At 39.6% G+C, this 27,658-nt stretch overlaps 1 protein-coding gene across 6 annotated transcripts in view; it reads left to right on the top strand.

Annotated features, from left to right (window-relative positions):
• The window catches only part of LOC308388587 (neurexin-1a-like), a 270,320-nt gene that overhangs the window by 81,079 nt on the left and 161,583 nt on the right, over positions 1-27,658 (top strand). For 4 of the 6 annotated variants that reach the window (XM_080869388.1, XM_080869387.1, XM_080869386.1 and 1 more), the window contains 4 exons: positions 12,114-12,415; positions 15,607-15,630; positions 16,756-16,917; positions 20,696-21,137. In XM_080869388.1, the coding sequence (XP_080725514.1) occupies positions 12,114-12,415; positions 15,607-15,630; positions 16,756-16,917; positions 20,696-21,137 (930 nt within the window). The remainder of the gene's footprint in view (positions 1-12,113; positions 12,416-15,606; positions 15,631-16,755; positions 16,918-20,695; positions 21,138-27,658) is intronic. The other 2 variants (XM_080869385.1, XM_080869389.1) reach the window with 1 other exon arrangement.

Genomic DNA, 27,658 nt, shown 5'->3' with positions numbered 1-27,658 from the left:
TTTTATTGTGCAGTGCTGTAGAGATGGAGTCTTTCCCTCTTGAGAAGCATCAGTAGAAACATAGGATCACAAGCACAAATGTACACATTTTTTTTGTTCTTTTGTAGAATGTGCATTTTGCATACTGTATCTATGTCAGCCTTTGTATATTTATTTGTTACAGCAGAAGGAATAAAATGGAATTAGGCTATGTATGTTGAGAATTATTCCTTTGGTTTTAAACTGCTGAAACAAGGAAATCCCATTAAGTCCCAAGTCTATTCCAGGATAGCACTGTATTAGTTCAGAGCAGACGAGTAAACAGAAACTACACGTGCACAGACTGGAGACAGAGTATTTCTGTAACTTACAGCAAATAATAGCTTTTGTCTTGGCTCAACGAAAGGTTTGTGAAGCTCCCCAAACATCCTCTCATCTTTCCACAATGAAGGACAAATTATTTTTTATAAGTTCAAATGAACTACAATGTAAAGAAAACAACATAAATATTAATGGACTGTCCTAATCCTGCTTACACCTTTTCAGAATAACACCTACAATTAACTTGCAAAAAGTTTTTGGAGAGTAAAAATCTAAAAAGCTTTTTAGTTGAATTGATTGAAGACGAGCATTAGTACTTGCTGAAGTTCTTATATTTACTTTACACTACAACAAACCAAGGAATCTCACAGAGCCTCTTTTATCTCTTTATTTGATTAATTAGATAAATTACTTTGAAATCAGTGTTTGTACTAACAAGCAAATTACAACGTGTTAGTCTAAACTGTTGCATGTTCAAGTCTCAATCAGATGTATTGAGCTGGATCTGGAAACAAGCACTGACAGTTCACTTTAGCCTTGGATTGAGTTCAGGGACAGACACAGCCAACAAAAGAAGAATTCAGGAATGGTACAAGTATAGATAAAGATGTTAAAAGTGGAGGAACAAAAGAAGACACACTTGAAATAGGAAACAAACAAAAAGTACAAACTCCAATCTACTTCAGCCCAGGGGATAGGATAAATTGGACTCTGAAACATCATATCGCTGTTGGATGAGTCACTCTGATGGATGTGAACCCCCCACTGATCAATTCATAGGACTGACAGGATTGACAGTGACCAGAGAAAAGAGCTGTAACACAGTCAATACTTCCCACGGTATTGCTGCATTGTGATGACTGCTCTCACCTATCACATGCATTTATCCCCATGGTGTAGCTGTTGCTGTTTCCGACAGAATGCAAAACAGAACGTCTGTGCAGACGCTACGGAGCAGATCTATTTGTCACTGCTTTGAAGGCTTAGGGGGGCAAAATGCAGGATCATCTTTTTTTCTATCCTTCTTTGGTGTTTTCACTCCTGATAGAGGCTGATCTTTATCACGCTGCCGTAGCCTTGACTTGTGTCACCGTAACTGGTTACATTCTCCCTCATCACTCAGGCCTGTTGACACCAGAGTGGCAGCTCCACTACCCATTATGAAATGACCTTGGTCTAGTGTCAGTAGGGCCATAGCGCTGCTGAAACAGTAACACCCCAAAGTGAGTAATTTTCTCTCCATAGGTCAGCAACTTTGCGGGGGTCCTGCCGCTAGCAATTGTTAAGGTGATGGAAAGGGGGAGGAGGGTCGGCCATATAGGACAACGCTCTGTGAGCAAACCTTACTGAGGACAGCGCCGTCAATGTAATTAGAGCAATGGACTGATCTGATTAAGCAGACTCCAAAACCAGGGAATAGATTAACCATAGTGCAACTGCATTTTGCAATGTGATCCCTTACAGGGCTGTTTAATTAGTCTATACATTTATTTATCCTCTTACCAGAGTGGATTTCATTAAAGCCCCTGGAGGGCTATTTGATTTGATGCTGAGCAGTAAAGAGGGACCATGATTCCCCATCACCTGCTAAGTGAAGAAATTATGCTTCAGCCTTTGTTTGTAGTGCAGCTTTATTGGGGTGTATTAGCCTTAGAAAAGATGCAGTGACAGTATGAATACTTCTCTGACACCCTTCTTTTACCTGTGTTTCATCTGCACTGTTATGGAGTGCTTGGCTCTGGTTCGCCACTGCTAAGGATACCTAAGTGTGATCTTACTCATTGCTTGGAGGCTCTGTGTGGGACACAAAGAAGAATTGTCTTTGCTTGCACAAATAGCCCTCAATACAGTGCTGGCTCTACAACAGGCAACTTGTGAGAGGATGTCTGTGAAATGCATAGAGCATGTCCTGAGGAAAATCTGTCTGTGAATGTCTCACTGCGGCGTCACACAGAAGAAACCAAAGCCTATGAAGTATCTAAAGGATACATTTGGGAAAGTTGATGCCCAGTGTAGTGACAAAGCAAATGTTTGGGAAGCCACTACTTTATCTTTGTGTGACAACACTGGAAATCAAAAACAAGCAAAACTGGAAAAGCTCTAAATATAGTAGTGGAAGTTGAAAATTGCCATTCTTTGGCCAACAAGAACAACCAGAACGCCGGTGCTGCTGGTGACCTTGCCCAGCAGCTTGATGAGGTGATGCTGTGATCCTGTCAAGCTTCACTGACCTGCAGCGATTTGTTCACTGGAGCACATTTTTAAACGGGCTACGACGCTGCTCAATGTGCTATGATATGTTGTTTCACCACGGGGAAGCTCGTGCACATAGTCTATTGGGGAACCTCTGTTGTCTGAACATTAAAACTCAGATCACAAAGCACAATTAAGAAAAAAAAAAAGAACAAAAGAAAAGCTTCCCATGAAACCCAACTGCAGGGCACTCTGTTCCCGTTTTCTTGTCTGAGTAATAAAGAGTGGAGGTGATGTGCTGAGAAGATTTGGTTTAGGTTCAGGATACATTTATCTCAAGTGCCCCTCACTGCACCTGAAAAACTGGTCGTGACAGACAGGCCACTTCGCCAGTGTCAGACTATTGAAAGGCATGAATGAACAATCTGATTTCATTGTGCTGACTTTGGAACTGAAAGAACAAAAAAGTATACTGGGTGCTGCTGTAAGACACGATGCTGCTACCACAGAGACATGTAGTTTCTTTAGACAGGGTCTTTACAAAAGAATATAAAACCTTTACACTCATACATGATTTGGTAAAACATGGCTTGGTGGAAATATTTTATTTGGTTCCTCCTGAAAGGCTAATGTTACATATTACGTTGAAACATGTGGGATAGCTGGTGTTGTATTTGGATCTCATAGTCATAGTCAAGCTCTTGTTTTTGGCAGCTCGTGAAATACAAAACTGTTTCCGCCAAGACTGATTAAGTACTTTTACTTTTGTTGGATGTCTAAGTGTACTTCACATACAGTAGGGAAACATATAGAGCAATACACATATGTAGTACATATCTAGAGCTAGATTTTTTTTTTTTGCACTACTCATAATAAAGTTTTTACCAAAAACGATTAGAATATCCAAATGGCAGATAACGACAGTGTAATTCCTTCTTTGTGTGATAAATATTCCATCCAAGGACATGCTTAAGCTTTGTGTCTTAATACTGAAGTTGATGTGTGTATTGTCTGGGAAATGAGGGATGAGCAGCGAGGATAAGGATAAGAAAGTGTCTTTCCTGATGTGTCTGGGTGTCTGCTCACTATCAAGGATTCATGGAGTGTGTGACAGAGAGTGGATCTCAGTGGTGAGAGCTGGGAAGACAAGAGCCGCTCTGTACAGAAATCATCCTGAGACACACTGGCAATGTAATTAGCACATGAATTATTTCTGTACAATGACATGCTTCAGCGCCTCTTGACTTTGCTCTTGTCTGAGGAATGCCTCCATGTATATGGCCCAAATTAGACATCTGCCAAATGCCGGTCCTTTACAGTCAGACGCTTCTTTTCTTGCTCCAGTAATCAAAAGTGGACAGTAACCTCTCCAGCTCTCTCACAGCATGCACTTTGGGTCTGTGCTGGCAACCTTGACAAGGTTACATCCAAACTGAGCAGCTTGTTAAAGCGCGCACGGCGAAGATTTATAGCTGCTAGCACATTTCAAATATTGCCCATTCAGACAGAAATCTGCTATCAAATGTTACTACACACCTGTCTGCAGCTCATTGGTTCTCCAGTAAACATTCAGATATTATCATCAGGTATGATAAATTATTGCAGATGGGCTCATTACATTTTTTTAAAGGGGGGAAAATGTTTGTGCTCTTCTGGCCTATAACTAAATATATGTATAGTTAAATGAAGTGCTAACTATACATTAATATCCAAATGCTTCTCTTTTAATGAGGATATTGATCCCCCATCTCTCCAAGGCTTACATTATTATCCTCTGGATTTACACTGTAGGAATGGATTGGCCTTTGTAGATTAGTATTCAGCACGTTGCGCTCCTCCTTCACTGTAATGCTGTTGTGATTCTGTAATAGGCCGAAAGCAAATGAGAGCCTTGGAGCTAAAGTGTGCTGTTCTGTACGTGTGCTCATACAGTGTTTGTTTGACTGAGCGCACGGATATTCATTTTGCATTTGCCTGTCTCTGAGTCTTTTATTTTATTCTTTTTTTCCCCCTCGTTTTTTAAAGTCCTGTTAGATTCTGTTGCCTCATGATGCCTCTTGCCATTTTGAAACCTTAAGAACTAAGAAGCCTTCAACACTTTTAGCCGTCCGTTGCTCTGTGCATTGGATAAAAACAGAGTTCGGTACCATCAAGAGATTTTCTACCTTGTCTCTCACCAGCGCCATTAAGTCTTCAAGATGGAGCTTTTTCAGGGGGTGAGATATCTCTTAAGCTCACTCCACATAAATGTTCTTGTTGAGGGAATGCGCCAAAACATCTAATGTAATGCTTCACTTCCCGACTGTAACTTCCCCCCTTTTTTTCTTCTTAGCCTCAGACATATGAGGATCTATTTTGTCATGACTTTCCTTGAAAAAAGATACAAAATGTGATAAATATCACATTTATCCTATTTTTTTCTTCAAAAATCAATGACATCATGATTCATGGGGACACAGCTTGTTCTGCATAATTGTTTTTTGTTGTTGTTGTTGCTCTTTTTTGGTTTTCCCAGTGGAATATCTTAAAGGCATCATAAGAGAGGAAATGAGATCTTATTGTGGTCAGTTTTAAATAAGAAGAAATATTTTCTCAGACTTTCTCTGTCTGACTTTCTGCTGAGAGGAAATTGCAGTTTGTGATGTGGGAGTTGCAGGAGTCAGTGTTGTTATTAGAATTTAATCCAGTTTATGTGTCAAAGGTATTGAGAAAAAGAGATTCTTTAGTGTTGAGGTGTGAGGTGTGCGTCCGCCTGTATCATTTCCATTAGCTGGTGGATGTCTGTTTTCATGCCTTGCAGGAATGTGTGCACAGGTGTGTGCATCATCAAAGGTGCGATGCCAGTTGTGGATGAGGCAGCTTTGTGTCCTCATGGGACCAGATACCAGAGGAGGGCAGCGCGTGCACCTGACTGACACGCTGCCAATTAGAGTGAACAGACATTGACTCTGTGTGTGATTTGGCTGACAGACTGTGAAATGGTTGCTTGACTCTCTGCTATTGGGAAAAAATGTAAAAGATTTCCCCGACTACTTTCTAGCACTCTGAAAACACGCACATACTATACAACAGTATGAAGTCATATTCCCTTTTCATCTGCATCACATTTCATGCTTTATTAGAGGGCTGAGAAAAATAGCTGTAAAAAAACAAAAACAGGATGAAGTTTTGACCTTCATTTCAGCTTCATGCCAGCAGCTGCAGTGAACACAAATCTGCAAAGAGCATTCTTGTAAGCTAATAGCTTTTGCTTTGAGCTCACCTCCTTGTATCACTCATCCATTAATCACAATGTACAATTTACTTGTACTTAAGATAGATTCAGGGTGAGGTGAGGCCTTTATAATTGTATTATGCTTGAAGTTTATTGTTTGCAATGGTATATGTTTTATAAATGCCACCCAGTATGTTTACCACTAGAATAACTCAGTCCCTGCTTTTCACCACACTTGTACAAAAAGAGGAAGAAATCTTGCATGACTCTTTGCTTGCAGAAAATGAGCTACATGTTATATAATAAGTGCCTAATTGACACCTGATTCTGTCCTTAATGACACGAGCGGCAAAGCCAATTATAAGTAAATTTACTATGGGCAAAGTGTTTCTGCGGACTCATGCTAGGGAAGGGGACTCTCTCTAAGCCCAGCACGACATCCATCATACTGTGAATCTAAATGACACTATATGTTAAGCTCACACAGTATGGTGTCTGAGGGAACTTAGTGTGTGGATGTGTAAGCTCACACAGATTTGCACATGCTGGCTTTGTCAGTTAAATGTCTGATAATATTTAACACAGCTAATTGAGGCTTTTCTCTCTCTTTGATGGCACTCAAAACGATCACCAAGTGAAAAAAATACCTTGTAGAAATTGTATTTACATTGCTGACTTAAAATTGAAAATAACACAAGTCAAAAAATATCCTCAAAGAACTCCTATGGGTTATTTGAGTGATGTCTACCTTGGGAGTGGCGAGCAGTTACATTTTTTTACTTCAGTCTTTTGAACTGTGTGATAATCATGTAATAAAATATATTCTCAAAGAATGTAGCACTTCAGAAACTCTTATATCTGTCATGCGGTAAGAGGCTTAAGCCAGCTTGATGACACTAACTTCCTAACATTTTAATAGGATGCCAGACACTAACTTCTGTATCATTTTAATAGGCTGCCAATCAAGCAAGGAAACAGCAAGCGAATGAAAACAGAGTCAAATCCAGTGTCAGTCACCGAGCTTTGCCACAGACAATTAAACTACTTTGGTCTCCACACTGCATGGCTTTGGTATCCTTTTTTGATGGCGCAGCTAGACCCTAAAATTCCACAGGTGCTTCTTTGGAAGTGCATCTTTTCTGAACTCGCTCTGAACCTGAAAATACTGAGCATTACACACCGAGCTCGTTTTACTTCAGCTTGTTACCGAGAGCTGAAAACGAGTATTTATAGTGGTGTGAGGAAGGTGGGTGAAATCTCTGACAGGGAAACAGTGGTGTCGAGTTTCATGCTATAGTCACAGTTAATGCTGAGGGCTGTCATGAAGAAGATGACACAATTGGAGTTGGGCAACCGTAATTGCTGTGTCTGTTTGAGCAATTCGAAACCTTCTCTACAGGCCCATAAAATTAGTATGAGTCTTGCTTGCTATGTGTCATCTTTCATTTAGTCTCTTTTGACTCTGGGGGACACTCATTATTTGTCATTAATAATGATATCGGCTGTATCGTTTAAAAGCCGTTTGAGTAAAATGTGTTTTCTACTCCCACGTTTCAACTTTTCTGCCATACTTTCACCTTTACTTTTGACAAATTTATTTTGTACACAATCGGGTCAAAAGTGTCAGCGACTAGATTAATTTGCACTTAAAATCAAAGCTTTGCCTATCGTTCATTTCATGGGTAATTTTTCTCATATGCTGCCAAGCCTGTTTCAGACTGTTGTGTCATGATTTGATGTTGACAGGGAATGTGCTCCCCTGGGTGCGAGCTAATTTAAAAAGCAGCCATAGAGTAGCAGTAGCCAGATTATGTGTCAGAGCAAAGTGACTGATGAGGAGCCTCCTGGTCGCTCGGTCACATGCTGGCAATGTTGTACATATGACGTGCTCCAGCTTGTAAGCCCCTTGGTGCTTCATACTAAATGAGTGATTTGGTTCTACATAGTCAACTTCAATTAGGATTGAATGATACTTTAGAGGCAGTTACGCGGCCTTTACTGTTTTTCGCAGTGAAGCATACCTTGATTTTTGTGGTCGTGCCATGCAGCGCCAACTCTGCTCACACCTTTTGTAATTTAATTTGAGTGACGGACACTTGCATTGCTTCCATCAATATGAGTAGTTAGTTCTGCACCATATATGCACAAATGTGATGTGACCATAGAGAACGAGATGCCTGAATGACTGTTAGTTAGCTGCTGTTGATTAACAGTTGTTTTTTTTTGCATGGACGAGGACAGTTGTACGTTTGAAAGAGATCACAGGATTATGAGAGTGCTGAAGCACAATTATTTTTGTCACAGGTCTTAGATCTCTGACGGATCTAAGAAAAGAAAGCAAAACACGACGTTTAAAATATCCTGCTAATGGAGGTTTTTGCAGTTTCTAAATGTAGTGTAAAATGGGTTTTGGTGAAGGCACCAATATGATGTTGTCTTTAAAAAAAGTGGGATGAATGATGCAGAAAAACACACTGTGACAAGTTTTTACCTTTGTGTCTATTTATGGCCTTTCCCTAGGAGCTTTCTGTTCACTCTTTTCATGTCTTTTTCTGTCCTCTGTTTTCTGAAAAACACTAAAGAAGCTGGCTCTAATTCTTGTTCTCATTCAGTGTTATGACTCAAGGGCATTGATGTGCCAGCAGCTAGCTGTAGTTTGATTGACCGTAGTTTGTAGGTCTGCCCAGAGAGACAAATGGGCTATGCCCAAATACCCAGGAGAAGCAGCAACAAAATAGCACCTTTCTTCATTATTATTGGGGACACTCTTTGCATAAAACAGTCTAATACCGTGACCTATGTCGTAAGTCAACAGTGTTGGGGTTTCTAATAGAAAAATCAAAGTAATAAATGTGACTCCATTTTTTTATGTGTTATTCATCTGTTGTAATTTTTTTTTACATTATATTACTCCACAACATGGCTTGAGATGCATTACCACATAATAACTAGTAAACAATGAAAATCTTAGGCTACATGCCCACACACTGGCACAAATCTTTATCCAAATGAAGGGCGCGCGCGCACACGCACACACACAAACAAATCTTTTTATTGTATTTTTAGTATAACCACAAAGCTGAAAGCAGTGTTGGTAAAAACCAACCCAAAGAGCATTTCACATAAAAATGCTGTGTGTTAGTAGCAGTGGATCATTGTTTCTGGCCTGGACAAAGTTTGCACTTTACTGTCACAACCTTGTCCTGTCACACAGTAAAAACTTATGTAATGCTCATATCTTCACTCTTCAAAAGTTTTATATTTAGCTGCTGTTTTTTTCCCTCCGTCCTAACTAACTAAACTTAGCCCAATGTCGTGCAAGTGCAGGATAAAGTTCTTCTATCTGCCCATGGATGAAAGAGCTTATGTAACCCCAATGACATAACTGTGATTAGTAACTTTAGCATTTTCCAGGTTACCTGAAAGATCTTTAAACACTGCAGCTTTCACTAGCCCAGCAAGGTATTAATCACCACAGTGCCACAAAGCTAATTAGCATATCATTACAGACATACTATGTTGAAGCTTTCCCAGTCAGTATTCCTCAGTGCTTTTTACAGCAAAATAAGATACCTTTAACAAAACTATATTTGACCACAAAGCTTGGTTTACCTATAAATCAGCTGGAAATGGGAAAATGAAATCTTGACTCAAGTGTGTGGATGTTTCTGTCTAGGCTTTTCACATAAATATTGGATATTGCAATATATCATAAAGATATAGCAGCATCAATTATCAGACATGTAAGCTAGCCCAAAAACATACATATGTTTACATCTGAGTAACCCAGTTTGAATGTAAACACCACAGAAGTTGCACATCCCCTGGCCCTGAAGCTCCCTCTGGGCCCGGCCCCCAAACGTTGTAAATTCTAAGCAATGCCTCTGCTATACACACACAATTCATTCTCCATTGGTTAGGGGAATTAACTCTGACTTGAAGGCATGGGGATGTGTGGAGAGAGAAATGAGAATGACCCTAAACTATTGGCTCTATTTGTTATGTGGTCACTGAGCTTGTGAAGCAGGGATGGGTGGATTTAGTGAAGAGGGTAGAGTTCTCTCATTTTCACTGATAGGGAGCGCAGACATAGAGGGAATGACCAAAGAGTGGTGAGATCCAGTCAGCTTCAATTATGGCCCCTTGTAGTTTTCCCAGAGGTGCACTATAGCACGTTTAAGGGGAAATCAATGAGGTGACAAATTGTTGTGGACAGCAACCCCTTTCATTTCTTACATTGTTGCATCCATGACTGGTTGGTATACAAAGCATATGTGTGTGTGTTAATTTGTGTGTCTGTGTTTGTTTGGCAAGCATATATAAATGTGCAGCCCCATTTATGATAATTGAATGCTTTGCTCCATTTGTTTTTTGGTGCTTTATTTTCTGCTAGTAGCTTTAATGGCTTGTTATCTGTCTAAACCTTTTTTAAATGCTTTCTAATAGGTTTTCACATGCATCACCCACTGATGTCCAATGTCACTTTGTTTTCTTTTTGTCTCAGAATGTTAAGGTTTTTCTCAAGGATGTTTTTGCTATGCCAAATCATATAATAAAATATTATAGAAATCAGTCACTTTGCTGATAGCCCGACGGCCGAGGAGTGCTCTTTTGCTCTTAACACATCTAGAGCTCTTGGTCATTTGTAAATTTTGATATAAATTTTCATATTAATACCGTACCAATGTGTCATTCTTTAACTGCAGTGAGTAATCTCTATTATTTAGAAGATTTAATAATTTTTATTGCTGGCACTCTTTGGTCATATTGTTGCTCTTCGATTTTGAATTCCATTAGTCTTTGTCAGTAATTGCTCTAACTGTGCAATTGTCTTCCTATCTAAGGTGTGTGAGCAGGTTTTAATAGCTGATGACCAATGTTGGGGTTGTTACCGAGAAAAAGTACTGCATTATTTGTTACATAATACAGTAGATTAAAACATTTATTACATAACTCATTAGCTTACTATTGTGTCAGATAATTACCAGTTGACAATATAAACCATTGGCTATAGTTCCACAACAGAAAACCCTATTGTATGAGAACATACATACAAAACTTATTTTAGTGTTTGAACACAAAGTTGTATATGCAAAGTAAAGTTGGAAACTAGGCAAAGAGACTTCAGAGCGCTCACTACTGTAACACATACACGTGTACAGTAGCTACAATGTTATAAATCTGACTGCTCATCACTGACCCCGTTACTGATTGAAGATCAGGCTCTGGCTGCTTGGTTATGGTTGGAAGACAAGTTTTACTTCACTCTGGGTTTTTTGGTAACTTTTTGTTTGTGCATGCTAACTGTGCTGATGCTTGGATCTTGTGATAGCAGCTAAATTCAGTTGCTGCTGTTTCAGATACAATTTGCACTTAATTGCCCATAATTGTGCTCTTGTCCTTTCATTCAATAAAAAAAGTAACCAGTGCACAGTAAAAAAAAGGCATGTTTGATATTTTCTTACCTATCTTCTTATCATTTTCTTACTACAGTATAATGATCGTAGATTATGTATGGATACATGTCTGCCTTTACGCTATCTCCTCCTTTTAATGGGTGGGCCAGTCTGAAGAAAACTTTGCACGATCACATGTGCAAGGATTAATAACATATATATGTTTGTAAGAGAAATTTATCATAAATCACAATTCTTTGAGTTTTTTATATCACATTTAGTTCATCATCCCTCTGGAAATGCAATCTTACATTCTCAGTTAGCATATATTTTATGTGTCATCTTCAAGTGGTCGTGCTACAGAGTTTTTAGCAAGAATTGGCAAAAACCACTTTTTTGTAGTGCAGATAATTGAAGAATCTTATAATTAACAAAATGTAATTACCAAGCACACTGCTGTAGCACTACTGATGACAACAAAGCATTTTACAGATTTAATTTACATTTTCAGACATTGGTTATTTTTTCTTTTTTTTAGTATAGTAGTAATGTTCTAGGATGTTTTCATGCCTTATTGTGACATACATGAGTGCCTACATGTAGGCGCTACATGAAAAAAAAGTGGACAAACATCTTGAGAAAGTTGAGGGTAAACAGGAACGTTTCCTCTGGATGAGTCCGACTCTACCAGAGGAAAAGGGGAAAGATGCAGAGAAGACAGCGCGAATGGTGCGAGAGCCAGCAGAGCAGCCGGGGAGCTGTTTAAAGGAAATAAGTGCCTGGGATTATCTCCCTGCATTCCTTTGGCTATGGTGGATTATGGTTGGTCATTGGAATGTTAAATAAATATGTCTCTTTTTATACCTTCATTTACAATCTAATTTCAGTGTATTTATTATCAATTCAACATTTTGAGGCTTTTATTCGCATATTTTTTCACACCTTTCCAACAGGCACCCAAGAGGGCATTATATTAATGAAACACATTTCTCTTTCCCTTGTCTCTGCAGGAAAAGAAGAGTTTGTCGCAACCTTCAAAGGATCTGAGTTCTTCTGCTACGACTTGTCCTTGAACCCGATTCAAAGCAGCAGTGATGAAATCACATTGTCATTCAAAACCCTACAGAGGAATGGACTGATGCTGCACACGGGAAAATCAGCTGATTACGTCAACCTGGCTCTGAAAAATGGGGCGGTCTCACTCGTCATTAATTTGGGGTCTGGAGCCTTTGAAGCTCTTGTGGAGCCAGTCAATGGGAAATTTAATGACAATGATTGGCATGATGTCAAAGTAACAAGGAATCTACGTCAGGTAACAGTACATAGGGTGATATGGAGACTCAGTAAATAAATTAAAACAAATGCACTTAAATCATTACCATCATACAATACATTATTTTTCCCAGACATTGTAATTAAATTGCTAAATTTAATCATGATGGTTTCTGGTGGAGAGTGAAACAAAACCACGAGGGAGCAGGGACATCTCGATATGAATCAGGGCCTGTGTAAAGTTACAGTTTAAATCAACCCTAACTTTTAAAAAGAAAGGTTATAATGACATTTTACCTTTGTTGTAGCTATGCAAAGTTTCTAGAGTCATTTACATATCAACATGTGCAAAGTAAGACACAATACTGTTTTTTATGTCAAGGGAAAACAAATTTAACTGAACTCAAATTTCAGGGTAGTACGTACAGTATAGTCTGTATTAACAAAAATTACAATATTGGAAAAAAAGGGGAGAAAAGGTACAAAAACATTTGAGTGCTTATGTTAGTACAGTTGTGATATTGGTCATTATGAATCTGTTGTATTTAAGCATTCAAACGAACTTGCTAGCACACTGTACTTTTTACTAATATAAAAGAAAACCTTTATGTAGAGCATAGGTAAACCTAGAGTTAGACTTTAAAGCACCAAAGTCAAATTTCCAGCACAGGCAAATCCCTCTTACAAGATTTATAGACTTTAATGGGCTTTGCTTTATGGTCTTGATTCACCTCCTTATACTCCTAAGAAACAGGGGAGTGACTTTACATGAGTTTTAGGAATTTGATTTCTTATAAAAATCTTGTTTGGCCTCTTAACACCAAAGGGTGGTACAACTCCTGCAGTGTTGCAGGATATCAGCAGAACAAATTCTAGGCTGGTTATGAGATGAGGATATTAATAAGCATAGCGTTTTTGCTTAACAAATATGTAAATAATCCACCTGGCAAGTGCAGATCATGCTGGCCGGAGTAAATCAGCAGAGGTCTGTTAGTGTTTGTTGTGCTGATTCACAGCAGGCCAGCATACAGTAAATTGGGTCAGGATGTAGCTCTCTGCAAGAGGCTGTTCATCCTTGAGGATGATTGGAGGGCCCATCAGTTGGACCCATGACCAACCTGAAGAGGCAGAAGAGTTGTTGAGGCACAACACTGGCATGCTGTCGGTGGCTTTCACCAGTAACTGAATGCTCAGTTTCAGCTGATGGGTCACCTGTTGGTTGAAATTTCGCTTTCCTTGAGACTAAAGGTTACTAAAGCATGGGTTTCAACAATCTACCCTCTGGGTTTATTACAATAGCACGTGTAATTTCCTCCAGTTCTCTAGGGCCTGACTAGTTGTAGGTGGCTGAATCAGCAGCATGGCATTTGGGATAGAACCCCAGGTGAAAGACCTTTGCTACAGGTGTGCAAAGAAGTACCCACATACCAACTAGGCAGAAGACCTATAGCCCTATAGATCATAATTAATCATTTCCAGAGTAAGTGGATTCAGCTTCTGGGTGCATCTCGACTTGTAGGTACAACAGCTGCTGTGACAAGACAGCTGGAACTTTGCTTCCAGTTCATTGGATATTGTTTCGTAAATACACACAGGCTCTGCTAGATGATTTGGAAACATTAATCACTCTCACTGGGCCCTAACCCCAACATTATCTAGGTTTAGGAAAGCAGAAAGCTAATAATATCACACTGCGGCATTTGTCTCTGCAAAGGAAACATGGGAATGTGAAATTATTGTACAGGTCTTTCAAGCTGAATACCGTAAACCCCTCACCTAATTAATCAAGCTAATTTGCGCTGTCGAATTCAAGAAGAGTCCCATAACCCTGGATACATTGCAAACGTTTCAAAACTACTTGTTTCGTTTGCATGAGGTTGCAGGCTTTCGGACCAATGCTTGCCTCAGGGTGATGTACGTTAAGTGTAACCCATGTGCCTGTAGTTGACACGTAGAGACAGTCCTGCACTATATTGATAACTACCCAAAAATGTGGTTGGTTTTGTGGAGCAACAGTAGCAGACTTAAGTGTTAAAAGTGTTAATGCCAACGTACAGATCCTAGCACTACAGGACGTTACAGTGGAGTAAGGTTGTGTTCTGGAAGGACTCGTTGAACTGAATGTGTGATGAGAAAATATGTAGATAAATATAAAGATACTTTACTGATTGTACTAGAACATAAAATAATTTTTAGATGAAACAGGTTATTTAGAATACAATCTTTAAAATAAAAAAGCAGTTGTGCATTCATTTTTGTATAATTCAGTCAGGTTAAGGATTATTTTTGTTATGTACTGATATGTAAAACCTTAGAATTATAAGAGGGAGTACTTTTTCACATGACTGCAGTTTACACCCAAAAATCTCTAGATTTGTTCCTGCTCATTTCATGGGAAATGTTTATCTTCACCTCAGTACCACAGCTTCTTTTTGCATAATCAGCCAATTGATTATTGACAAACCTAAAGATCTGGCCAGCTTGAACATTCACTGTAAAGAAAACAAAGCATATTGAGTGCATGCTCTGCGGGGGAATCAAAATTGCCATCCTCCATATTCTGTGTCAGGGTCTCCTTTGCTTTGTCTCATTGCAGTAAAGTGATCCTAAAGTTCATCAATAAGACCAAACGGAGGTAAAGTATTGTATGAGCGGTGGGAAGTCTGATACACTGGATTGGTCTCAAGCCTAAAACCAAGTACAAAAGAAGACGAATCCTAATATCAATAGCAACAATAATGATAATAATAATAAAGTTTTAGAAATGGCCTTGGGAATTTTCTTAAGAGGGTCAACTGATGTGCTTTAGGCATTCTTTCGTATGAGCCATGTCTGTCAATCATAACCTTTTGTCGGGACTTGGGTAAGGACGTTTTTTTTTCTGCTACTCAGTCTAGTCACATACAGAAAATGGTGCAAAAAAAAAAAAAAACACCATGAAGGAAATCAGGGAGTTACTGGTTGAGCACTTGCACCTCTTGTGCATTCTTGTTATTTCCTTGGTCTGCTTTTTTCTTGTTAAACTTATTTTGCCCTTTTTTCTCTATGTTACTAACATGCTTTGGAAACAAACTAACATCATTCATGGAATGTTTCATTCCACTACTAACCAGTATGGTTTTTTGCCGTTTGACAATGTACTAACAGTATTGACCATCATATATTATTTGAGTAACAATCGTTATTCTGTTCACAGTTTTTAATTTCCTTTCTCCCCCCTTTTCCACAAAGCACTCAGGCATTGGACACGCTATGGTAAACAAACTACATTGTTCGGTAGATATCATTCTAATTGTTTCTTAGTTTGGGTTTGCCGTGTGTTTTTTTCCTTTCCTTTTTTTTTTTTTTTTTTTTTTACTGTAGACGTCATTTACAAAAAAAAAGGAAATTGCGGTTGGTACTCTTCTGCTTACTTTTCGAAACCTTTTTCTTGGTTCATTCATTGGTTTCTCCTCTTTATTTCACTTGTTTCCTGTCCAATTCTGTTTGATCCACCTTTTTAGGAGCATCATTTCGAGCCTTTTGCATCAAGCTGTGGTTAATAATGAGGACCCTCTCCTGTCTGGCTGGCCTGATGCTCTTTGGCTCAGCCAGTTGTATCCCCCATTCACTTTGCATGGCATGCACTTTTGACTACCTGTTGCATATGCCACATTTGTCGACGTGAAAGTGATGGTTGAGCTGTGTTTGTCATTTTGTCTTGGGTGTTTTTCTGATTTCTCTTTGTGGTTTTTACAGTGTCCATTGGCTTGTGCATGCATCTGACACTGTGGCAAGTGTCAAAATACTGATTCTGTATCCCAATCAGGAAAATTGGGAGATTTTTCTTTTTGTGTGCGTGAGAACAAAAAGAAAAGACAAATGCATGCATGTCTTCTTTTGTCTCTTACCCTCAGTCATTGTCCTTTAATAAAAGGTATCTGTGCTTTTCATAGCATGTGCTCCCTTTCTAACCTAGTGGCACGTTCTGGTTTCTTTTGTAGAAACGTCTGCTGGACATACTAATATGGAATAATAATAAATAATAACTAACCTAGATAACATTTTACTAACACCATTTTTGTGTCTGCTAAAATACTTTTATGTTGCAGTAGCAGCAATACTAACACTGTAGTATGGGCAGTTGACTAACTCTCTAACTAGAATAGTGTTCCTTTTAAGTCTTGCAGTCGTCCTAACTAATCAAACTGGACAAAATAATAATCAACAAAAACAAGAAAAAAGACAAGCAAACAAACAAACAAACAGACATGAAAATGGGTTTCAGAAAAAAAAAGAAACATGTAGGGAACTCTGACCTAGATTACGAGAAAAACGGCTATAACATTATAGTAGGCTGTCTGAGTATAGCGTGTCCTTTCCCTCTGCTTTGTTGTTCAGGTAACAATATCCGTCGACGGGATTCTGACCACCACAGGATATACGCAAGAAGACTACACCATGCTAGGCTCTGATGACTTTTTCTATGTCGGAGGGAGCCCTAGCACAGCCGACCTGCCTGGATCTCCAGTTAGCAACAACTTCATGGGCTGCCTCAGGGAGGTAAACACCACTTCTGTGTGAACTCTGAGGCTGGTGGGTGTGCAGGATATGACTGGCTTCACCTTAGGACTCCAAAACAGACCCTCCCACCCACAAGCTGGCCCTATTTCATCCTTAACACCCTGAGTTTGTTTGTCCTCTTTTCCTCACTCTCACTGACACAAACTTTCTCTGACTCAAAATTTTTTCCCTCTTCTGCCCCCTCAGTGCACATACGACGCTCTACACACATGCACACACAACTATGCTGGGCGCACCACACACCCACACGTATAGAGGTCTGTCTTGGAGTGGAATTTACCTCGGGCTTCACGTGGCTATGTCAGCTGCACTTCAAAGCAGAGCGGTGATCCTGAGATCAGGGAGTGGAATTTTTATGAGGAGCATCTGACACGCTTAACACCTCACTATTGTTGGGGAGTGTGCTCTATCAGATTTTATCTTAGCCCAATTGTTTAAAGAATAACATTTTTTCTTTATGCTCGGTATCTGTGGAGGGCTTTCCTAAATGTAACTTAATAGTGCTTGAAAAGCGGGAGCGAAACAAGAAAAATAGAGAAATGTACATTAGTTATATGCTCTGGGATGCATTGAATTCAGCACATCCCTGGCCTCCACAGTGCAATGGGCCATTTGAGTACTTAAAGGCAGACTGCTGTCCTCAGTATCATCTAGGATAGGTCTGAAGCATCTCTCTTTAATGAGTACACACGGAGTGGAGCAGGGAATGTTCACAAGCTTATTAAAAGTGTGTTTTTAAGGCAACTTTTTTAGTTAAATACATGTCTTGCAGGTGCTGCAGATGCTACAACAACAGGGGTGGAATTGGTTCACCCCATTTGTGGTCATCCACCCCACTGAATTACTCTCTGTCCTCTTGCCAAGCCTGCCCTCACTGTCCTGAGATCCATGTATTGAACTGCTCAAAAACTTTTAAATATGCTGCAGAGCTGCGATAACGCCTACAAGAAGAGAGACTGAGGGGATTTTCAGTATTTTATTTGCTCATGGGATCTTTTAATATTCCTTATTTAGTTTTACCAGACAAATGCAAATGTCAATATCAAATAAAAAGAGATTAAGCCTGCATGATCTAAAATCCATAGTTAGTTCCATCTACTTGACTTTGATTTTTTTGTCTGACATTTTTAGTACGTTGACAAGCTCTTTGCATCCTCTCATCCAGGCTGTTGAATTAAACAAAAAGGCCCATCTCAGGTCAGCTTCAGAGTGTGTTGTGATAGAATATGTGTGGTGGTTTAACAGCATACGCTGTGGGACCTGATTGATAACATGTCTCCAAGTGGCATGTTGCAGCATTTGTGTGCAGATTCCAGTCTGAGTCGCCACGCCTGCCTGTTAGTTCTGATGGCAAAACAAACTGTGGTGCAGTAATAGCTCAGTTGTCACAGCCCTAGTTTGATGACAAATTAGTGCAGCACTACGAGTGCAGCACCAGTTGTAGCTCAGACCAAAGCTCCTTCGATGCTGAAAGGTGCCCTTTGTCTTGACTATAAAAAATTGATTTGGGTTTATTGGCTGTATCTGTTGCACCTTTGTCTGCATGAGTCAAGTTCAACGGGCAGAGAGGCTGTAATTTATTCCTTTACTTTTTTTCCATTTCTTTTTCTATAATCCCTAAAACACTACATTTTGGTTTAGTGTCACATTGGGATCACCTGGCCTTCATCTTAGGATGAAGATCCACGGCAGTGTGACTTTCGAGTGCAAGAATGTGGCCACTGTAGACCTGACAGGCCTGAGTGAATATACACGTATAGTCTCTCTCTCTCTCTCTTTCTTACCGTATATATTTAAATATACTTTATATATAATATACTTTAAAAATATATACTTTATATATATATGTGTGTGTGTGTGTGTGTGTGTGTGTGTGTGTGTGTGTGTGTGTGTGTGTGTGTGTGTGTGTGTGTGTGTGTGTGTGTGTGTGTGTGAAGAAAATATAGTTTCCTGGTTTGATTTCCTCACAGTTAAGTGCATAATAAACTAAGCCTTGGCTTATCTAACTCTGAAGCACCGCTATGAGCTCCATCCACCTGAACAGTTAGACACAGTAGATCTGACTTGGTGATAAACATAATGCTCCATGCAAATACAATCCCATCGGACATGTTCCCATTTTCAGGTGAACGCTTATGATGACAGCAAATAAAAAACATGGCTAGTGTTTTCCACAGCTGTAACTCATTTGATTTGACCCACTGGAAGCAACAGACATATACAATTACAACTCTTTTGTTATATAAATGTGCGTGCTATTGCAGTAAAAGAGCTATCTATTACTTTCTAACATTATCCTCCAATTAGCAGTATTAGAGCAGCGTGAAAGAGATCATCAGCTGTGCGCTTGACATCTAGAGGTGGCTGTTAAATAGTAGTTCCCCTTTTATCTCTCTTCCTGATGAACTTTAACATCTTTATGTTTAAAGCCTTTGTCGTCCTCTAAATCTTAGCTTTTGTATGAGTATGTCAAGTGTGTCTGGTGAAAAATATAACGGCTCCATTGATGTTTTGATGCAAAATGTTGACATTCACAGAAATGTTAATTAGTTGGAAATTGGATGAAACTAGACATAGGGATCCTAGCTGCTGCTTACAGCTGCTTAGTAGATACTCTTTCATTGTGGAGATTGGATAATGACGGGGTTAGAGCTGTCTTCATTTTTTTTGGACTGTCGCTAATTACAGTGGAACCCACACAGACATATTCTACACAAACTGTAGACCTTAATCAATATGAGTATTCATGAGAAACTTGCTTAAGTGAATTTAATACGCCTCTTCTTGCATTTTAGTGAATGAGAATAAATCAGGCGATTAAGATGAGCTTCATACACAAATGGAGTTTACTAGTTAGACAAACAACAGTAAATAAAAATGAGCAAATTAGAAAATGTACTGTTGCTGTATCATGTATGATAATGAAGCTCATCCATCAGTAAATTTGGTATTTTAATGACATTTAATGGGCTGCTACTCTTTCACTTCTGTACCTTAGCTCTATATCATCTCAAAGGTCACAGAACTAATACATTTGATTTATTTAAGCCTCCTGTTTTATAGTGTCTGAGAACAGTAGCTAAAATTGACATAAATGTTTGGGGGGTTTTTTGATTTAGAAATTTCCAACAGTATGTACGGGATAACGGATGCTGGAGCTTGCATGAGAAAACACTGCACTAATTTCTTCTTTAGAAAGGCATATCCATCATCTGACCACTCTTATTCTAATCAAATACTCCAACAGGGACTTTAAATCAGCATTTTGCACCACACTTGCAATCAAGTCACTAGTTTATTTATCACTCTTCATCTCACATGTCACACCGACTCCCGAGAGATAATGCTGGATAAAATCATTTTCTCCAAACCATTGTCACAGTTGTTTGTCATGTTCAGGTTGTCTCTTGACGGTAGAGCTGAAAGCCAAAATGCATCTCCCACCTATTTACACTTCACCCACTATTCACTTGTTGTGAAGGCTTCAAATGGGTGCAGAGAAAGCGGGAAGATGTCTGTGACATTTGGTACCCTGTGGACACAGCTCGTCACGTATAGGTGCAGTGTGACAAAGATTACCAATAGCTGAGGCATGCGATCCTTGCTTATGACACCGTGTTGTGGGATGAAATATCACATGGACATCATGGTGTTTAATTATGCATATTTACATTCCCCATTATATTTATATTCTGCAAACCGATCTTTGATTTGCAGAATATGACTAAAACCTTTTTTTTATTGTGTTCCATTTCAGGTTGTATACAAAAACAATGACGTGAGACTTGAGTTGTCCAGGCTGGCCAAGCAGGGTGATCCCAGGATGAAGATCCACGGCACTGTGGCCTTCAAGTGTGAGAACGTGGCCACTCTAGATCCCATCACTTTTGAGACGCCTGAGTCTTACATCATCCTCAACAAGTGGAATGCTAAAAAGACAGGCTCCATCTCCTTTGACTTCCGCACCACTGAGCCCAACGGCCTTCTCCTTTTCAGCCATGGCAAGCTCAAGCAGCAGCCAAAGGATTCAAAGAGTCCTCAAACTCTTAAAGTGGACTTCTTTGCTATCGAGATGCTGGATGGCCATCTGTACTTGCTGCTGGACATGGGCTCGGGAACCACAAAGACCAGGGCAGTCAACAAGAAGGTCAATGACGGCGAGTGGTACCATGTTGACTTCCAGCGAGATGGAAGATCAGGTAACTTTTTAAAAAATCGTTAGCAACATACCATATTTAGACGAATAGCATGCAAGAAACAATAATAAACAATAAAAGGCACCTGTTGCTGCATCTGTCGCTACTATGAGAGTGCAATACATTTAAATGTATAAAAAAAAAATGCAACATGGCAAAAAATGACCACTTAAACTGAACTGATGTACTTTATATCAACAAAATACATTAGGTTGCGTGACTACTACTTGACTTCCTATCATGTAGGTGAAAAGGGTCTGTGGGCTTAACAATAGTGTTTTCACAGCAGTAGTTTACACCTTCCACATGTCCTGACTTGAAGTACTGTAGCAGTGATGCATTTCTCAGCAGTTTATTTCCTTCGTAGCGCAGACAGTGACCATCTCCGATCAAGATTTCTTAAATAATAGTGCCATAAAAACAAAATGCAGTACTTCAGAAGGCTTGAAATTATACAGAGACATGCCACCACACTCCTTTGTGTTTTCATACACATACAAACAAACACCCACATTGCATGCAGTTCAGTAGCCCAGCAATCAAACACGGTTTTAATTTTGTGTGTCGTTGTCCTCCTGGCACCAGAAATGTGCAAAAAGTATGGTGATGAAGTAATCCTCAATATGACTGACTAGTTTAGCCTTCAACATATAAAGTGCGATCAAGAAGCACTGGCCCATAAAAATCAAAAATACATACTACCTAGCTTAAATTTTCTTCTTCACTTTGTAGAAGTCCCATTACAACCATGAACTGTGGCATCGTGTCACTGTGTGCCGGCATACTGACATCACAGGAAGATTTCGGTATCATCAGCGCAACCTTTGTTAGCTACCTATTTACTTACTGCGTTCGGTTCTTTCCACTTTCTGAGTTGGAAGTTGAGGGATCACTGTTTCAACACACTGGTGCAGATATAACGTGCATCAAAGAGTTTCAGGTACAACAGGACAGAATGAGACTCCTGCAGAGCGATCTAAAAATAGCAGCAATGCTCAAAATACTTTGGTGGTGAATAAGAAAACTGCCTTGAAGGGGAGATCAGATTTTTATGGGCCCTTTGATCACACTGTGTACGGTACAACGCAGAATTCAGAAGAAACTTAAACAAGGAGCTCTTTAAACAATTTTACTGAAATAAAATTATTTTCATGGGGTCATGGACTTGTTTTCTGAAAAACTGAATTATTCATTATTGTACCAGAGTTGGTTCACCACTGAAACTTGAATATTTCTCCACACACTGCCTGCCCTTCCACTTGTTATAATTATTTTTACATATTTATTATAAAATCCAATTGAATAGTGATAACCCAACTCCAGATAGTGGCTACGTGTCACGATTCCAGACACATATTTGCAACAAAATAACTTTGTCCCCTCTCACAATGTGTCCTCTACGCCCCGGGTCGCCCTGCACTGGTCCCTGTTGATTTGCTTATCTAAGCAGCAATTTGTTAGTGTGAGCTTAGAGCCAAGCCCTTGCAATGTCATGCTGCAAATTAGATATACCCCTTGACCATGTTTTCCACTCCATCTCAAGAGGTGGAAATTAGATTAACTGTTTCATTACCCCCCTAAGCAAGTCTGGGTTGTAGTTCCAAATTGAGCTAGATACAATGTTAAAATAGTGACAGCTTTCACACATTCAGCTCCATTAGTCAATGAAAGTGTTTGTAAAATTAGCTCCAATACTCTGTTTGAGGTGACACAATACAGGCCTACGCTGAAATAAACATTACTGAGTGGCTTCTATTGAATTCGCTGGGAGAAGAAAGCTGTGGGTACCTTCTCAGATGACATAAATCCAAAACATTTAGTTGCGGTGCGCCGCACTATAAACAACATTGTCTTGCTAAATTAAATTTTTTTTCATTATGTGTGTAGTAACCTCTGATCACCCTCCCCCATGCAGTGCACACATGTACACACGAACACGGGCACACAGAACCCCGAGCTCTCTCATCGAGCTCTCCACTCACTGTTCTCTCTGTCTACCCTGCCTAAGTTTCCATGGAAACAGGAGGGGGTCTCTCCCAGGACTGAGACAGTTACTGCACAGTGCTGTGCACTAATGACATTTCAGAATAACTTTTTCTTCTTTTCTCAAGTCCTGCGGATCAACACTTACGTACTGGCCTGTAGAGAGGATGTACAAAGGTCTCGCCAATATGACGACTTCCCTTGTGATACGAGTAACAACATGGCGAGGATGCTTTAGATACGTGCACACAGTGGCTTCAAATTGTGAAGCTTTTTTCCAATTTATTTATTTATTTCTTACATCCAGGTTTCTATGATCTGTACAAAGCACTGCTGCTTATGGTGTGTAATGGTGTGGATACCACTCCTGAAATGTATATATTATAATCTCTATATATGTATTAACAATTGTGAATCTCAATTAAAGCTATAATCAAATAAAACAATCATCGTCCTGAACTACAACAGAAAGCCTGCAAGAATAAGTAGGTAGGTAGAGAGGTTGTTCCATAGATCAGGAGCTGCCACCTAAAAAGCTCTGTCACCTCTATTTTTGAGCGAGTGACATCCAAGAGCGGTGAGTTTGTAGACCTCAGTGCTCTGGTAGGAGTGTAGGCCCGTAAAAGTTCCGTTAGGCATGGTGGCGCCAAACCTTTGAGCCTCTTAAAAGAAAGTAATAACATTTTAAACTGGATCCTAAAATGGACTGGAAGCCAGTGTAGGCAGGCCACTACAGGTGTGATGTGATCACACTGCTTCTTTTTACTGGCATTTAGCCACGAGGTTGCGTATTTCAGAACAACTCTCTTGGTTACTGCTCTCTTCAGAGCACTCTGGGCTACTATAGAAACAGAGCAGCGCTACATGTTGGGCTCCATGGATGACACTCTCTCTTTGTAATGGGCTCATTCTGAGCCCAGAGTTGTCAGACGATTGCTCGCATAAAATATTGCAGCATAATCTGTCACTGAGGCTGCTAGTGGTGGCCCGTGGTATTATTTTATGCAGCTCATGAGAGCACAGAGGATTCTGTACATTTCATTCATCCACAGTTCATGCCATACTGTGATATAGCAGTATGGTTCCAGCCATTATACCAGACTGAACATTTCTAACTGTGACAAATAACCGTTGTCAGCTGGTAACAACACAAAGCACAGAACATAACTGAATGACACAAAATTAACAAATGAGTGAAAATGCCATAATAAAGCCCAGTTCTGTGAGCAGACACATTGCAAACACTAACTAGGTGTCTGATGTTTTCAGTGTACCATCAAACATATGCTTGCTCCCTAAATTAGAGTGAGGTATCAAAACCACATGAACCTATGTCCTATGTCACTGGCTGCTCTCTGCCCAGCCTGGAGGTTACTGCAAACTCTCGGTACCTCAGCAGAGCTGGCAATATCATCAAGGACCACTCTCACCCCAGCAACCAACTGTTTGAACTATTACCGTCAGGCCGACGGTACAGGTCACATAAAACCAGGACAAACAGATTCAGGGATAGCTTCTTTCCCAGAGCTATCACCGTAGTAAATAAGCACAAAAACAATTGAACCTATTCCATACCGTCACTGTCATTATATTATGCTGCTATTCATACTGTCATTATATTAATGCTGCTATCCTGTATATATTGTACATACTATTGTTTGAGTACTTACGATTGTTTTTTTTGTACTTTTTATATTTTACATTTATATTTATTATTGAAACTTGCACCAAGGGAGTGGCACTCCAATTTCGTTGTACTCTGTACAATGACAATAAAGGCTATTCTATTCTATTCTATTCTATTCTATTCTATTCTAACTGAACTGAACCACAGTTTATTGTCAGAGCTAATTTAACACTGATGAAAATGATTATTAATCCTACAATCTAGTTCTCTTAATTGAACCCTTTAAATCGTACACACGAGTCCTTCAAGGTAATTTTCAAAAACAACATAGAAGAATTCACCAGTCCCCCGAGAGCGTGACTCATCAAACATATGGTATTCTTGGCTTTTCATCTGTGTGTCAGATGTTTTATTAATACACACCACCAAGCACATCACTCATAACAAAAGTGCAACACAACAGCCAGACATAATTATCCGCAGCCCAGTCCTCCGTGTGCAACGCTTCCTGCAGCTGTAACAATGGTGGATAATGATCCCTGCCCTATTTAGTTTAGGCAGCTCTTTCTACAGGAAGCAAGCCTGCAAATGGACTCTGGCTCTCAGACAGCATCTTCTAACCCTCAATGCATTAGAGACGCTAAGAGACACTCTGCTTTTAAGTGAGGGCTTCTGGGCCGCAAGTGCTGTGGGTCACTCATCAGAGACATTACACGGACATTGCTGTGTTGTAGCCACACTTCCTGCTAGGGCACACGCGGCGCTACTTCACACACAAACATGCACACGTACACCAAACAAACAGAAGCAGGCATGCACACTCTTATAGATAACATATTCCCTATCCTCACAACCCACTCACGAGCTTCTTTTTCTACAGAGAATCCAATCACAGGGAGAGATTTGGCCGTATCGCCCTAACTGGATTGTAGTAATCCCCTGTCTGACATGTTTTGGGGATGTGTGAGTGGGGTTAGGGGACATCATGCCAAGTTGAGCCTGGCTGCTGATGCAAAAAGTGTGAGAGAGATCTGAGCTGTCATTTGGACCCCTGCCTTCAGGTTTGATGATGGAGTACCACTTACAGGTCAGCCCACAGAGAGGGATAGAGAGAGTAATGTGGTCAGCGCTTTTAAGTTGGCTAGACTGCTGATTTTTGTCATCATCATTCAGTCACATTTTAGCCCTCTGTATCAGTTTGATCATCTCGTTTGTAATTTCTGTACTCATTTTTCAGGACACTGTTTACCGCTGTGTTCCCACTGCTTTCTTATCTGTCATCATATACACCCCCCATCCTCTTTCCAGGCTTCTTTATCTCCATGTTCTCATCTTGTTCTGTATCTCCTCCTCTTTAATGTTAGCATTCACAAGACACACCCCCTGATATCAAAATAATAGTGTTCAAAACATAAGTAGTCCTGCAGTGTGTATATGCCCTGCTGTTAGGGTAGTCGTCCAACATTACACAGATCCACTCTGCTTTCACATATTCTTTACAGGAGATTGAGAAGTAAATACATCACTGTCACATGATGCCCAGGAGATGTAGATATCTTTCTTCTTCTTCTGCATCAATTTAGACAGATATTCTTTCTTCGTTCTTTATGACTGTAATAAGACTTAAGTGTAGATATCATGAGGTTTAAAGCATCCAATAACTCGATGATGACTTTAACAGTATCACTTTATATTTTACTTTCAAAGAGCAAGGCTTTCTTGTAATTTTTAAAAATGGTCAGACTTTTTGAAACTCTTTCCAAATTTTTCATTGGACATTACCTGCTTTTTCACTCATTCTCAGTCCAGTTCAAGTACCAGCCTCTTTTCAGTGGAATTTCTATTTGTTACGCCACTTTTACACTGACCTATGATCTTATTAAAGCGTAAACAAAGACACCAAACTCAAAGGATGGACCGGTGTTGTGTGTGCCAAATTTTAAATTGTATCTTTAGGCATTTTGTTACTGGCAGCGTCTTACAAAAATGTATCATTTGTTCCTATTTCTTTAGTGAATTTGTAGTTGAAAAATGCCAAAGATAACACAGTGTGACAGGTATAAAATAGTATTTTGGCACCAACACCAAAAAGCTATTTGCCAAAAACCTGGCATATTTTGGCATGTGCAGGGTGTCCTTAAAAAAGTTGAGGAAATTGAACAAGTGGAGAACAAAAGAGGAAAGCTTACAAAAAACACTATCTACAGCAGATAAATATTTATCTGAAAGCAATGTGAAACCATAAGAAATAGGAACAATACAGATCTGACATAGAACCTGAGAAATGCACATGGACCATCATTTGATTCATCTACTGTTCACTGGAAAAATGAGAAAAGGGTGGCTCTCAAGAAGGGAAGAGAAACAGGAAGAAAAGGCTGCCAAATTACACAAGAATTGAACTGAAAATCAGCGGGCAACAGGTTTACACCAAAGTTGATGTCAGTACATATGAGATCAGAAGAGATGCCCAACAGTGAGTGTCTGCACCCATCTGTAAAAGACGGTGGAGGCTCTGTCATGGTTTGGAGCTTTTCAGTCAGTGGTGTTGGGGATCAAAATTGATTAAATGAGGAAGATAGAAAAGTACCATCAGACTTTAATCCACCGCACAGTATCTGATTGGCAACAACATCATTTTCAACATGATCAACGATCTTAAACACATTGCCAAAGCAGTAAAAGCATACCTGGATAGAAAAGCAAAGAATGGAACATAATGAGTCATGGATTTACCTCAAAGAAGAGCTTTGTATGTCCTTTAGGAAACATGGAGATGGCAAAATATAAAGGAATGAAGGGTGGCTCAAGAATTTTGCACACTACTTCACTCAGTTCCTTCAAATGCCTGTCACAGTGTGGGATCTGACAAAAAAAAAAAAGTGTTTGCGTGTGTGGATACTTCTCTCGCCAT

The sequence above is a fragment of the Rhamphochromis sp. 'chilingali' genome (assembly GCF_963969265.1).
Source record: "Rhamphochromis sp. 'chilingali' genome assembly, chromosome: 20".
Lineage (NCBI taxonomy): Eukaryota > Metazoa > Chordata > Actinopteri > Cichliformes > Cichlidae > Rhamphochromis > Rhamphochromis sp. 'chilingali'.
The sequence above is the reverse complement of the archived record's forward strand: the minus strand, read 5'-3'. Positions and strand labels throughout refer to the sequence as shown.